We start from the raw sequence: 13,782 nt of genomic DNA, 5'->3' as shown, positions 1-13,782 counted from the left end.
CACATAAATAACATTGCTGATAATATTATTAAAGTGTATAGTGCACACACAGGACTCCAGTTCATTTGCCAGTAAAAAGATTTGAGTAAAAAGAAAGCTCTGATTTTTGTTATACCTCTTGGTTCTCTCTTATTTGCAGGAGGAATGTGTCCTTCCTTCAACCAAACTGAAGGAAAAACACGTCAATGTCATCCAACAGCTGGAACAAACCATAGAAGACCTCAGGACTAAGATTGCTGAGCTGGAGCGACAGCCCCCTCTGCTGGACAGGGACAGTATGAAACCCAGCGCCTCCACCACGGACAGGGAGTGTGGAGGCGACGAGGGCTTGCTGAGGGTTGTGTGCGATGCTCACCTGCAGACGGAAAGTGCTCATGCTCTGGGCTGCCTGGAGGCCAAGTCGGTGCAGACCTCGCCCATGGACGGCAGCTTTAAGTTCAAAGTGCCTTGTAGCGAGCTGGGGGGAGGGAACGGCCTCCTGCAGCCTCCACCCAAGCAGGATGGCTTCCAGTGTTCATGTCAGCTGCAGCCTCCACCTCCACCTCCACCTCCACCTCCCCTCCCAGGAGGAGCACTACCTCCTCACTCTTTATCAGGACAGATTGTGGCACCTCCCCCCCCACCACCTCCTCCTCCGCCGTTACCAGGAGGCTCAATGCCAGCGCCTCCACCCCCACCTCCATTACCTCCTGGTTCAGCAGTTCCTCCACCCCCACCTCCACTCCCTGGCGGCCTTGCTCCACCCCCACCCCCACCCCCGCCTCCTCCACTCCCTGGTGGCATTGCTCCACCCCCACCCCCGCCTCCTCCACTTCCTGGTGGCTTTGCTCCACCCCCTCCTCCTCCATTACCAGGATTAGGAGCTCCACCACCTCCTCCTCCACCACCTCCTCCAGGCTGTGGGCCTCCTCCCCCACCTCCTCCTCCACCAGGAGGCCTCGGTCTCCCCCCGGCTCTTCCGGGGGCTCTGGGCTCCCTGCCTCCCCCTCTGCCGCTGGGGCTGTACGCTCTGGGTCTGACCCAGGAGAAGCCCCCCAGGAAGGCTGTGGTGGAGCCACCCAGACCCATGAAGCCCCTCTACTGGACCAGGATCCAGCTGAACACCAAAAAGTAAAGATGGTATAGCCCGAATAGCCTCAAGATAATGGTAGATGCTAGATCGGATCTGCTAGACGTGTTGACGTCAAAGGACGTAGCCTGCCTTATAGTGCGTTCCATTTGTACTCGGAAGTTGGATTTTCCGAGGTCAAAGTCGGAAACATGCCCCCTGACCTCGAGACTTCAGAGCTCTGAACTCGGACAACCACCGAGTACCCTAAGATAAAAAGCCAGGCTGCAGACAGCTAGCTAGACTATCTGTCCAATTTGAGTTTTCTTTTGCACGACTAAAACAACTTTTGAATGTACACATGTTCCACCAAAACAAGTTCCTTCCCGAGGCCATTTTGCAGCAGATCCGTGTGGAGCTTAGTGCTGCCCAAGACGATTGTGATTGGTTTAAAATAATGGCATTAAACCAGAGCATGTTTTTCTCCCAAACAGAATGCTGTGTGGCTAAAAAGCCAACATGGCTTTTCCGTGCATCAACAGTTGTGAAAGCTGTAGTAACATACAGTTAAGGCCCGGACACACAGAGCCGATAATCGGCCGTTGGACAGTCTGGCAAGCTCAGTGACTCGAGTCTGTTCGGTGTGTTCCGTGCCGTCGTCCGTCCGAGGGGCCCTCGTCCTTCATTTTGGCCGATTTGACATGTATAATCGGCGGGGCGGGCACTGCCGGCAGTCAGACTCAAATGACCATCTGATTGGTAGAGTGCTAACCCGGAAACGGGGAGCGGGATGAGCATGACTAGAGTCTCTCAAAATCTTACGAAAATCTTTTAAACTGACCGTTGTTGATCTGAAATGAAGACAGATTCAGCAACTGCATGGCCTATTTCTTGCTTAAAAAAAAATTATTTAAAATTAAAATGTTTTCAGAAACACGTTTCAGTGAACTATTTTAGTACAATATGAGATCGTATTCTGAACAAGCCACCATGACTGTCTTTGAATTTCCGGAGAAACCAGACCCACGTGACGCGTTTGTCCAATCAGCTCCCGGTTTTCATTTTTGGGCAACAATACAGATTAGCGCCGCCTGCTACTACGGAACGCACTATTATTCAGCCTCTGATTGGCTTACCCTGGTATTCTTACCCTAACCCTAACCAATCCCCACTCCTCATGCCTAAACCTAACTACGTGGATCATTTTAGCAGATCTGATTTAGAATTTACCCAAGATGATGCTGCAGTTTGTTTAGATGCTGTTCTACACAGTTGAGGAAACTGAAAATATGCGATGCAGAAAGTAACCATTCAAAGATTGATCTGATATAATTTCAGCTTGATGTTAAAATATTTGTTGCTGTCCTACTGAAGATACCTGTAGACATAATACCTTTTCTTCTTTCTTGGTTTTCTTATTTTCCACCATTCCCATGTGCAGACCCAAAGCAACAATGTTTTAGTCCGTCTCTCAATACTTTCTGACTTTCCTGCCCTGCCTGTGGCTCTCCAAGTCCATTGATTCCTACTGAAGACATACATCTTTAAAAACACCCCACAAATATTTGGTTTATAGTTGTTTTTTTATACCTCAGTAAGTCCCTAAGTCCCCTTTTTAACAAATGTTACTTAAACAGAAAGAAAGAGTGCTTTTGCTTGGGACTATTTTCAGGTTTCTGGTGTTTACAGACATCAGCATTTGATAAATCCAGACAACAGAACATTTCCTTTTTATATACTGTATATGCTGACTTGTTGTGTGGTCTCTGGGTTTATTTTTCCCAATATGTGTGATATCTTATATTTCAGAGCTTTTTGTCTACACGTGAACAAACCCCTATCCGATACTGATATTATGTTCAGCCAGCGGTAGCAGCGTTTTTTTATGTGGACTTTTTTATGCATTTTTATTGGATATAACAGATAGACAGGAAAGTGGAGAGAGAGAGAGAGAGAGAGAGAGAGGATGACATGCAGCCAGGGGATCTCGGGTCAGATTTGAACTCAGGCCACTGCCACGGGTGAGCTAGAGGTCGACATAGGTTATCACGTATCCCAGTCATTGACTGTAAAATTAATAACAATATATTGTAATATTAACAGTCTACGATCCCGGTCCAAAACTCCTGGACCTTATCACAGGACCACAGGACATGAAGTAATTGGCCGTCCTCTGTCTTACATTCATGTTCAGTCTTAACGAACAGAGCACAAGTGATTTTCCCGGTTTTCTCAACACTAATAATACTGAACAAATTTAGAAAGAACTAATATTTGTACAAAATACATAATTAATAAAGTGAAATAATCAATGACGGGCTATAATGGAACATCCTGATCTAGGATGGATCAGTGTGTTAGAGCAGTACAGTCTTTAGCCACCACTCACCACTGACCTCTCTATAAGTTGAACAGTTTCTTGTGTCTCACAAATGGTGGACAGCGAGTCCAAACAGCACAATCCTTGGAGCTATCAGGGCTAAAACACATCCGTTTTGAATATCAGAACACCAAAAACTCCATGTTATGATTTCCTTGCTGTGTACTTGTTTTCCAAAGGTTTCTAAATAAATGTGATAGGCAGAGGAATTGTATTAAATCTAAAATATGATACAAAGCTCATTTTAAAGCTAAGTACTTTAACATGCTCAGAATGGCTTTTAACTAGGATTGGCCATCGAGAACCGGTTCCAACTTGGAAAAATTACGATTCCAATGGAATCGTTTCTTTGTTGGAATCGTTTTGAATCCGATTATCGGTTCCAAATTTAACAGGCGAGTTATGTTTCCATAGCGGCCACTGTACTTCCAGGTGCTTGTTGTGTTGCAGCCGTGGAGCACAGTAAGCGGTGCTCTAAAGTGTAGCTTTATCTTATGTTGAAAAAGCCCTGTAAAACTGTAAATCACCATTGAATAAAAATAAAATGTTCCACTTATCTGTGAAATAAGCATGTGACCCATTTCAACCCCACCCCTCAAAGAATCGGAATCGAGAATCGATAAGAACGAGAGTCGAAAGGAAGAATCGGTATTGGAATCAGAATTGTTAAAATCAAAACAACGCCCTACCCTAATTTTAACACATGATTTTGAATATACTTACCTTCTGTTTTCTTTTGTGTTTCTCAGGGAGGTGTCTTCTTCGTTGGTGTGGGAGACCATTGAGGAGCCTGACTTGGACTTTGAGGAGTTTGTGGAGTTGTTCTCCAAAACAGCTGTGAAGGAGAAGAAGAAGCCGCTCTCTGACACGATCACCAAGTCCAAGGCCAAACAGGTCTGTGTTATACATACTGTACATGTACAAGTAGTATAGTCACAATTATAAGGTCAACATCAACCAAGCACAGATTTTGTATGTCTTTTTTAAAAACTTAAGTTTCTTTTGGCTTATTATGTCTAGTTATATGAATGTCATTCAATGACTCTCATTATAATAAGAGTCATTGAGTCCTAAACACTATATTCTATTGTGTTGATAAACGGTTTGATGATATACGATAACCCTTGTCATATATAAAACCCATACATGTGTATCATTTTTAATAAAGAATGCCCATAACTGTGTATGACAATACAAAGACATTTTACTGTGCAGTATTTTCATATGCAAAGTATATAGATTTGAAAACATACGATGAACAGCTATTGGCTAGATTGTCATTACATGGTCCCCGGAGGATTTCTAACCATTTTGCTGACCCCTGACCTTTCCTCTTGTAGAAGCTTAGACATATTTGTTCCATCCTGTTGTCCCAAAGAGTATAGAAGTAACAAGAGGCGAAACTCAATAGAACGTTGTGTTGCGTTCAGTCCAAGATGGCGGAGCTGCACTCAATAGAACGTTCCATTGCAAGCTGCAGCTCGGTCATGGGTGCGTTTGTTGCAATGGAACATTCTATTGAGTGCAGCTCCGCCATTTTGGACTGAACGCAACACAACGTTCTATTGAGTTTCGCCTCTTGTTACTTCTATACTCTTTGGTTGTCCTCAGGTCAAATTTGACCCATTTTCAAAAAGTTTCTATACCTGGTAGAGCAGGCGCCCATACAGTATCTAGAGGTTTACTCCTCGATGCAGCAGCTGCGGGTTCAACTCCGCCCTGCGGTCCTTTGCTGCGTGTCGTTCTCCCTCTTTCTCCCCTTTCATGTCTTCAGCTGTCCTGTATAAATAAAGGCCTAAAATGCCCAAGAAATTATCTTAAAAAAAAAAGAAAAAAGTTTCTATATCAGAAATTTGGGTTTCTTCCAAATTGTCAAAACATAATAACGTGGGTGGTTCCCTACAATGCTCTTCACAAGTAAAATGAATGATCAATTCACTACTTTTATTGAATTTGGGTGTTTAATTAAATTGTATGGCATTTGAAAAAAATAATAATAAAAAAACGTTGGAAAAAGCTTCATAAACATGGTGAAAAAACAACCAAAACGTCAAAAAAAGCGCCGAAAAAAATCAACAAAATAGTTGGAAAAAGTGACAAAAGCATCGGGAAAAATGACCAAAGTGTCGAAAAAGATGACCAGAACGTTGAAAAAAAGTTTTATTTTGAATTTTGACCCCGAAAAAAGACAACACAAGGGTTAATAATGCAGAGTGTAACTTTTAGTCATTTTACCATTCTGTCATTAATTGGATATATTATTATATGCTGCCAGCTTTTATTAGTTTGAAAGCCATTTTCACAGTCACAGCATAACCAGTGGTACCGTATCAGTGAAAATGTAGCAACATCAAATGCACAGCAGCACATCATGTGACTCACAGGATATGCTGCAATGGCAAAGCTACAGTACATCTGACCCTTATGTCTGTGTGTGTTTTTAAGGTTGTGAAGCTACTAAACAATAAGCGTTCTCAGGCAGTAGGCATCCTCATGTCCTCTCTGCATCTTGACATGAAAGATATCCAGCATGGTGAGTCCATCATCAGTTCTGTAATAGCTTGATATTTTCCTACAGTAATGCAGCTTATTCCTCATCAAAAATTATATTGTAGACAGGTGTACGCCACACAGGGTACACTGAGGAAAAGTTTCATCTCACCAAGTCATTAAGTCTCAGATTCAGCTGTCAGTGCCTATTTGGTACATTTTTCCAAAACAGTTGCTAGTTGGTATAACAATTACATCTGGTGCACATGTGCTTTTACTCCCTGTAGTGTCATTTAAGGTCATAATAGCTGACACTGGATAGTTGCCATAAATTTGATGATTGTACATTTTGCAGTATTAGTCTTTGCTCCAAACCCAGACACTACCTGACAGGATTTAGTGATCCTCCAAAACACATGTTTATGTGTGATGCTCTGTGCTTGGAGCCAGTTTATTATCTTGTGCCTTTTCTCTATTAAATATGTTCTACATTCTTTTCTTTTTTTAGTCTTTTTTTCCTTTGTTTTTAGGTAAGAATAGAATTGACCCTTGACCTAAACACTGAGGCTGATCCTTGACTATTACTGAATTGACTTGTGACTTCTGCTTCTCTGTCTTTAAGCCATCCTGAACTTGGACAACACAGTAGTTGACCTGGAGACCCTGCAGGCCCTATTTGAAAATGTGAGCAACACACTCTCCACATTCAGTTTATCTTGTTATCTGACTATAATAGAATCTGAATCAATCAAAGGGCTTTGTTGGCTTGTAGGGGTTTTGGACCTTTAAAGCTCTAGTGTCTGTTTCACCCTGTTGGTAATCCAGCTTTGACTCCAGGGGCCTGTTTCAGGAAGAAGGGTTAACAAACTGAGTCTAACCCTGATCTCTGAGTTGATTTACCCTGAGATGGGAAACTCGGAGTTTTTGGTTTCAGAACAGCTGATATGAGTTAGTTCAATCAACTCATAGTAGGTTGACTCAGAGTTAAGCGCGTGCACCACCACTATAAAAAGGCAGCATGAATGGAGCAATGATACTACGATTCACAGTTAGTGTGATTTACAGTTAGTATTATCTTTGATGTCTATTGCGAGTATGTTGTCTCAATTTTGTCCCACATTGTCAGACTCAGACAGACCCCTGGTGTATACTTTCTACTGTTATGTTGAACTTTATGAATGTGGACACAGGTTGAGTCAGTCTCTTGTGTCTCTCCCTCAGAGGGCACAACAGGATGAGCTGGACAAGATTGAAAAGCACATCAAGTCCTCAAAAGACAAGGAGAACGCCAAACCTCTGGACAAACCTGAGCAGTGAGTTGGTGTTATTCCTCTGATACTTCAACACAGTTCTGGTGGTTGATTAACGCAGATATGTGCTGATTAGCTCTCATAACGGGCTGGGTGGGTAGCGTACTGCCATGAGTCCATGAGGCTAATGTCTGAGACACATTTTCATTGTGATATTTTGTGATTACATTCTGAATCTGCAACGTTCTCTGTCAGGTAAATCAGTAAGTTAGTAGTAGGCTAATGAGTGGAGTTGCATATGAAGTGGTTTGGGGTCCTTCTGTACAATTTGGTTTTGATGAATTCTACAAGCAGCAATACCACAGGCCAAGCAATCGGCCCGTTCCAAACAGGCACATTTTCAACGGGCACTGCATTGGTTCTGTAAAGCCTGTAAAGCACATGGGAGAAAATCAAAGAGTGAGTAGAGAGATAGCAAAAGACATGAGTAGGATCCAAAGCAGCTGGTGTTTGTTTCCTCTTGTGTTGCAGATTTCTCTACCAGCTCTCCCTGATCCCAAACTTCTCTGGCAGAGTCTTCTGCATCCTCTTCCAGTCCAGTTTCTCTGAGTGCATGTCGTCTATAATGAAGAAACTGGACACACTGCAGAGGGTATGCAAGGTGAGTCAAACTCTCCAAACTGAGGAAAATAAACGGCATCTTGATGACCAGGTTGGTACTGTAGGATGACTGAGAATGGATTACACTATGACTCAAGCCACTGAGAGAGGAATGACACTTAAAAGTCCCTTTCCAACCGGAGGGATTTTTGCAGTTCCTCGAACATAACGTTCCTAGAAGCCTTTTTTTCTCGTGTTCCGACTGGACCAATTTGGGGATTATTAAGTTCCTCTGGCCACTCTTTCAGCTCCTACTTCAGGGCAGGGTCTTTTCCCTTTTCCCTTAAGGAACCCTTAGTGACCTAGCAACGTCTGAAACACAAACAGTACATATTCTTCTGTTGCAATTGGCCTACGTATGCTAACTCATAACATCACGCATTCAACCAGCTAATTGTTAATGCTAGTTAAACGTACCCGTCGTTTCGTTTACCTGTTGCGCTCTGCTCTTCTATCTTCTTCCGTCATATTAATTAGGATCATATTACGCTGGAGCCTTCGTCTTCTGTGTTTCTCTGTTAAGTACTTCAGCCTACTTTAAATGCCGCCGTTCGAAATCCGTTATGAGGATCCCGGCAAGGCACAACAGGAAAATTCCGATGGCCTCCTCCATGCTGGTTTGTTGTTGTATGTGGCGCTAAAGTCAAGTGACGATGCTATAAAGACCGTTGCCGTGCTTGCGTCACTCCCTTACCCCTCCTACCAATTCCTATGACCACTTGGCTAGTGTGAATGCAAATGGCAAAACCGGTTTTGGGGGAGAGTAGTTAGTAGAACTATTTAGTGAACTATTCCTATAACTACGTTCCTGTAACTACTTGGTCGGAAAGAGGCTAATGTGGCAGAATGTGGACTTTACACCTCTCCACTGCGTTTAGAGTTGATTTGAACTTTAAGCTCATTCGCTGCAAATATCTCTCCAACCAGATCACACCTGACTGAGCAGCTTAAACACAAAGAAACCTGTTCATTACACTAAACTAGTACATGGCATAGACTGTAAAAATAGTGGATGTAGCAGCAGTGATGTCACCCGTTGGTTTGTGGACTGCCATTTTGAAGCCTTAAGTTTGGCAATTTGGCCGTTGCATCTTGTTTTTTTTAAACCGAACGTGGCGTTTTTTGACGAGAGGGCTAGGCCAAGCCAATGTTATTTATGGTTGCAATGGCACTGTGCTAAGCTAACCGAAAAAGGTGGAAAGTCACAGATTTTCAAACGGTGGAGATTTACCAGCGGGTAAACACGGACCTCTGGGTACTGGTGCCATTCATCTGCATGTACGGCAGTACAGAAAACTTTCTGTAGTTACTAGCTAATGCTAGCACGCTGAACAAGACATTTTAGGCGAAGAGGGTCAAAGTTTAAGATGAAAACATGGACAGCACCCAAAACAAGTGCACAGCTATTGTAATGTACACAGTACCGTGGTTAGCATTACTAAGCCTCTGTCATGATTGGCAGGTCAGTGTGTAGCCACGCCCCTAAAGCATCCCCTGCTTTATTGTCTATTTTACAATAACTGGGTTTATAATTTAGAAAATGAACATCATGCTGTATTGAAGAAGACTTGAAACTAGCGATTAAGACCATAATCTCATAATGAAAATGTTTACTGAGGTAATAAATCAAGTGAGAAGTAGGTTCATTTTCTCCTAGACTTCTAAAAAAACAGACTTCTTTTTGGAGCCAGTACAGTGGAATCGCCCCCTGCTGGAAATATAGAATGCAGCTTTAAGGCACTTCCGCATTAGCTTAATTTTTCAGACATGGAAGCTTCAACCCTTATTTGTTACAGTCTATGGTACAGGGTTAGCCTAGCTTAGCATAAAGCCTTAAAGCAGGGGTAAACAGCTAGCTTGGATCTGTCTTAAGTTCTAAAATACACTTAGCAACCCCTCTTAAACTCACTTAATTACATGTTGTATATATATTTAATCTGTACTCAAACAACATTTTGTGGTTTTATGGAAAGTTACATGCTAAATCAATTTCTTGATGAACAACAGTTTATCCATCTGCCCAGTCACAACATCTCTGGCTTCAGGTTGCCAGATACAGTTGGTGAGCACAGATTTTGGCTTTGGTCTCTGTACAGATGTGATGGTACTAAACTTGGCAACCTCACTGTGACGACAAGACTCCAGAGCTGCATCTCATAACCCTTATTTGATAGCTCCTCGACTCCTCGGTCCTTGGCTGAACCGGAAGTTGTTTTGGAGTGAGCATCGAGGAGCTATAAAACCGACACTTTGTGAAGTTTGCTGATGATACGGTTATTGTCAGCTTACTGAACGAGGAAACTTCACACGGTCCGGTCATTGACCACTTTGTAACATGGTGTCAGGATGCCTTTCTTGAGCTGAATGCCTCAAAGACAAAGGACGTGTATTGATTTTAGGCATAATGTCACTAATACTGTAAAAACTAGTATAAATGGTCAGGAAATAGAGGTTGTTAAAGAGTACAAGTATTTAGGATCCATTATCCATTATTGATGATGATGATGAAGTTGTGTTTTGAGCCAAATACTAGTTTGCTTTGCAAGAAAGGACAGCAGTGCCTGTATTGCCTTAGGAAGCTGGCCAAGTTTAATGTGGACAAGACCCTGTTGACCCTTTTCTATAGGTCCTTTGTTGAGTCAGTTGTCACCTTCTCCTTAATCTGCTGGTATGGGTCCATTACTGTAAAACAAAAAAACTCCCTCTCCAGGTTAATTAAGGTGAGCAGCTGCATCACAGGTTCTAGGCAAAAAGGCCTGGAGGAACTCTATCAGAAGCAGATACTTAAAAGGGTTGAATCTATCCTGTCAGATAGTACTCATCCCTTACGGGCTGAATTTCAGATGTTGCCATCCGGATCACGCTTTATACTCCCAAAACTCAGAACCAACAGATATAAACACTCCTTTGTACCTGCAGCCATTCTACTTTTTAATTCTATAAAGAACCATAGATAATTTATTAACTTACTATTTATTGATTGTTTACTGTTTTTTACTGTTTTTAAACTTGCCTGCAAGGTAGGCAATCTCTGCATTGTGTGTATGATTGTGTGTGATTTGTATTATACTATCTGCTGCATAACAAATTGCCCCACTGGGGGACAAATAAAGTAACTTGAACTAACTTGAACTTGAACTTGAGTATACACGAGAACAGCCTTCCCAGAAGCCGTGCAGCTGAAAGAGTTGCTAACTCCGCCCATACAGCTGACAAATTCATCTAACGTTTTCCCCACTCATCATGTCTCTTTCTATCGGAGAGAGAGAGAGAGAGAGAGGGAGCGCTTTGTGACCGGCGCGTAGAAATAAGCGTCCATATGAATGGGCAAACGCACATCATACCCCCGCAGACCCCTTTGCGTCGCCGCAAACCCCTCTCTGTGACCTCCGCCATAGCTCGACACGCACCTCCTAAAATGTGTAACTTCGCATCGAAACGACAAAAACTGCAAGGACTGTGATTGGTCAACTGGTCCTGTGTGTTGATAGTCGGTGTTTCAAGCAGTCTACTGTGGGGAGTAGCAACATGCTAGTTCACTGACATAAGCTTTGCAAATAAACTCAGACATATTTTGGTTACAATGACGGGGTTATCTGTTTGTAAAGTGTCTATATGTCAGTAATATTTGAAATTAGCACTTCGCCAGCAAGCAGTACTTTGTGGGCAGTTGTGCTAAAGTTTGCTTGCTAACATACCATAAACTGGCTGGCAGACACCTCGCAAATAACCTCAGACTTATCACCCCCTAGCGTTATGGCGGTGAAATGCACCGCGATGCAAAGCAACCCCGATACAGAACTCCAAAAGGGTCACGACGCCGTAGGAGCGACGGCGTAGCTACGGCGTGGAGTTGACGCAGAAGCATAAAACAGCCTTTAGGCACGGTTATACGCTATGCGACCGGTGTGTTCCAGCTGTAAGAAGCCAGGAAGGGACAAGTGGAGGTGTAGAGGATGCAGTTTAAGGGTTATGAGATGCGCCTCGGGAAGCTGCACACAATCACTGGGCCAAGAAATGTTACCAGCATGCAACTACCTATGAGACCACAAATTGTTATTTTTAACATTATCTGCTAGTGCACATATCAAACAACAATACAGTAGATTATTATGAGCTTCACAGGTATTGGTGTGCATTGTTGAACTTTGGACAGAGCCTAGCTATCTCTTTCAAGTCTTTATGCGAAGCTAGGCTAACCATGTCCTGACTCCAGCTCTGTACTTCACACAGACACGAGATGGATATCAAACTTCTCCTCTGACTCTCTAAAAGAAATGTAATAAGTGTAGTTTCCAAAAGCATTAAAGTATTCTCTCAACATACACAGTAGATGAATCAAATATGAAGTATCAGCATTGGGCTGAGCTCTTAGCACTGACACTGACCCAGCATCTCTGGGCTCTCTCTTCAGCTGAATGCTAAACATGGTGCTCTCTTTTATTTCATGTTAAAAAGAAAAATCATTTCTTGAGATTTTGTGTAAATGTTTCCAACAACACTTTTCCTGCCGCTAAAACATCTCTCAAATGTGTAGGATTAAACTACCTTTTAGCATCCTTGTCAACACTGTGTAACATTCTTCCATTGTGTTTGTATCTCTGCTTCACACACCTCTGTGTCTCTGCAGGCGTTAAAGGACAGTAAGACAGTGAAGCAGGTTCTCGGTCTGGTTCTGGCTTTTGGTAACTTCATGAATGGTGGGAACAGAAGCAGAGGCCAAGCTGATGGCTTCACCCTCGACATCCTGCCCAAACTTAAAGATGTCAAGAGCAGCGTGAGTAAAGAGGGAAAGATGCTGAAACAAACTGCACTAAAACATGTTGAAATGCTGCTCTTCTACCCTGGACCTTGGGGTTTACAGCCTTTCACATTTTATGTGCTGATTATAGTAGAAAAAGTATTACTTTTTTAAAAAACCCTGGAAGAAATTCATTTTTTATTACTCCATTGTGATTGACCACATACATGCAGTCCTAAAATACACACATTGCACACACATAGACATGCAGTTGCAGTGGAGAGATGTAAGAATGATGGGGCTGCCCATGTGGGACACCCTGAGCAGTCAGGGGTTTGGTACCTTGCTCAAAGGCACCTCAGCAGTGCCCAGGTGAACTGGCACCACTCCAGCTACCAGTCCTAACTCCGTACTGACTGGTCCATGCTGGACTTGAACCAAAGTAGGGCTGCACCATATGAGGGAAATATCTAATATCTGATATTGTGATTGCAATAGGATTCACCATATTGAAGGGAATGATAATTTTTGTATCGTTATTCACATTTTCATTGAAAAATATTCAAATAAAAAAAATGTAAATGAGGGTGCCTGGGTAGCTCACCTGGTAGAGCGCGCACCCATATAAAGAGACTCAGTCCTCGACGCAGCAGCCGTGGGTTTGCTTCCGACCTGCAGTCCTTGGCTGCATGTCATTCCCCCTCTTCTCGCTCCCCCTCCAAGTCTAAGCTGTCCTGTCAATAATAAAGGCCTAAAAATGCCAAAAAAACAAATAAAATAAATGATTATAGTGTGAGTTTTGCGAGGATCTGTACCAAACAAAGATTTTTTTCCTTAGTCTGTAGGATACAATTTGTAAGCTGGGACGTCTCAGGAGTCCCACAATACTTCATTCAGAATGATTTGACACATATTTTGCCTTTAACAAATATTGTGCCCGCCTGTGTTTTGGATATTGCACTAGTCCATATTGAGATTTCGATAAAATTGCGATTAATCGTGCAGCCCTAAACAGAAGTATTGTTAACATGACAATATAGAGTTTATATCTATTTAACATTATCTTATTTGTAGTTTGCAGTTTAGCTTGACCCTATATTTATGGACGTGTCCAGTATATAGCCATTACACAGTTATTAAATAAATTTCACTCACAAAATGAATATGTCCCTACTGTGTGCTTTATATGATTCAAAGGTGTGAATGAGATTAT

At 42.6% G+C, this 13,782-nt stretch overlaps 1 protein-coding gene across 2 annotated transcripts in view; it reads left to right on the top strand.

Moving 5' to 3' along the window:
* Nucleotides 1-13,782, top strand: part of fmn2b (formin 2b) — a 52,420-nt gene that overhangs the window by 22,275 nt on the left and 16,363 nt on the right. For both annotated transcript variants that reach the window (XM_031323974.2, XM_031323973.2), the window contains 7 exons: nucleotides 140-1,110; nucleotides 4,178-4,322; nucleotides 5,874-5,961; nucleotides 6,541-6,602; nucleotides 7,140-7,231; nucleotides 7,700-7,829; nucleotides 12,459-12,605. In XM_031323974.2, the coding sequence (XP_031179834.1) occupies nucleotides 140-1,110; nucleotides 4,178-4,322; nucleotides 5,874-5,961; nucleotides 6,541-6,602; nucleotides 7,140-7,231; nucleotides 7,700-7,829; nucleotides 12,459-12,605 (1,635 nt within the window). The remainder of the gene's footprint in view (nucleotides 1-139; nucleotides 1,111-4,177; nucleotides 4,323-5,873; nucleotides 5,962-6,540; nucleotides 6,603-7,139; nucleotides 7,232-7,699; nucleotides 7,830-12,458; nucleotides 12,606-13,782) is intronic.

This window comes from Sander lucioperca, chromosome 22, assembly GCF_008315115.2.
Source record: "Sander lucioperca isolate FBNREF2018 chromosome 22, SLUC_FBN_1.2, whole genome shotgun sequence".
NCBI lineage: Eukaryota > Metazoa > Chordata > Actinopteri > Perciformes > Percidae > Sander > Sander lucioperca.
Note: the sequence above shows the minus strand (reverse complement) of the source record. Positions and strands in the feature narration are given on the sequence as shown.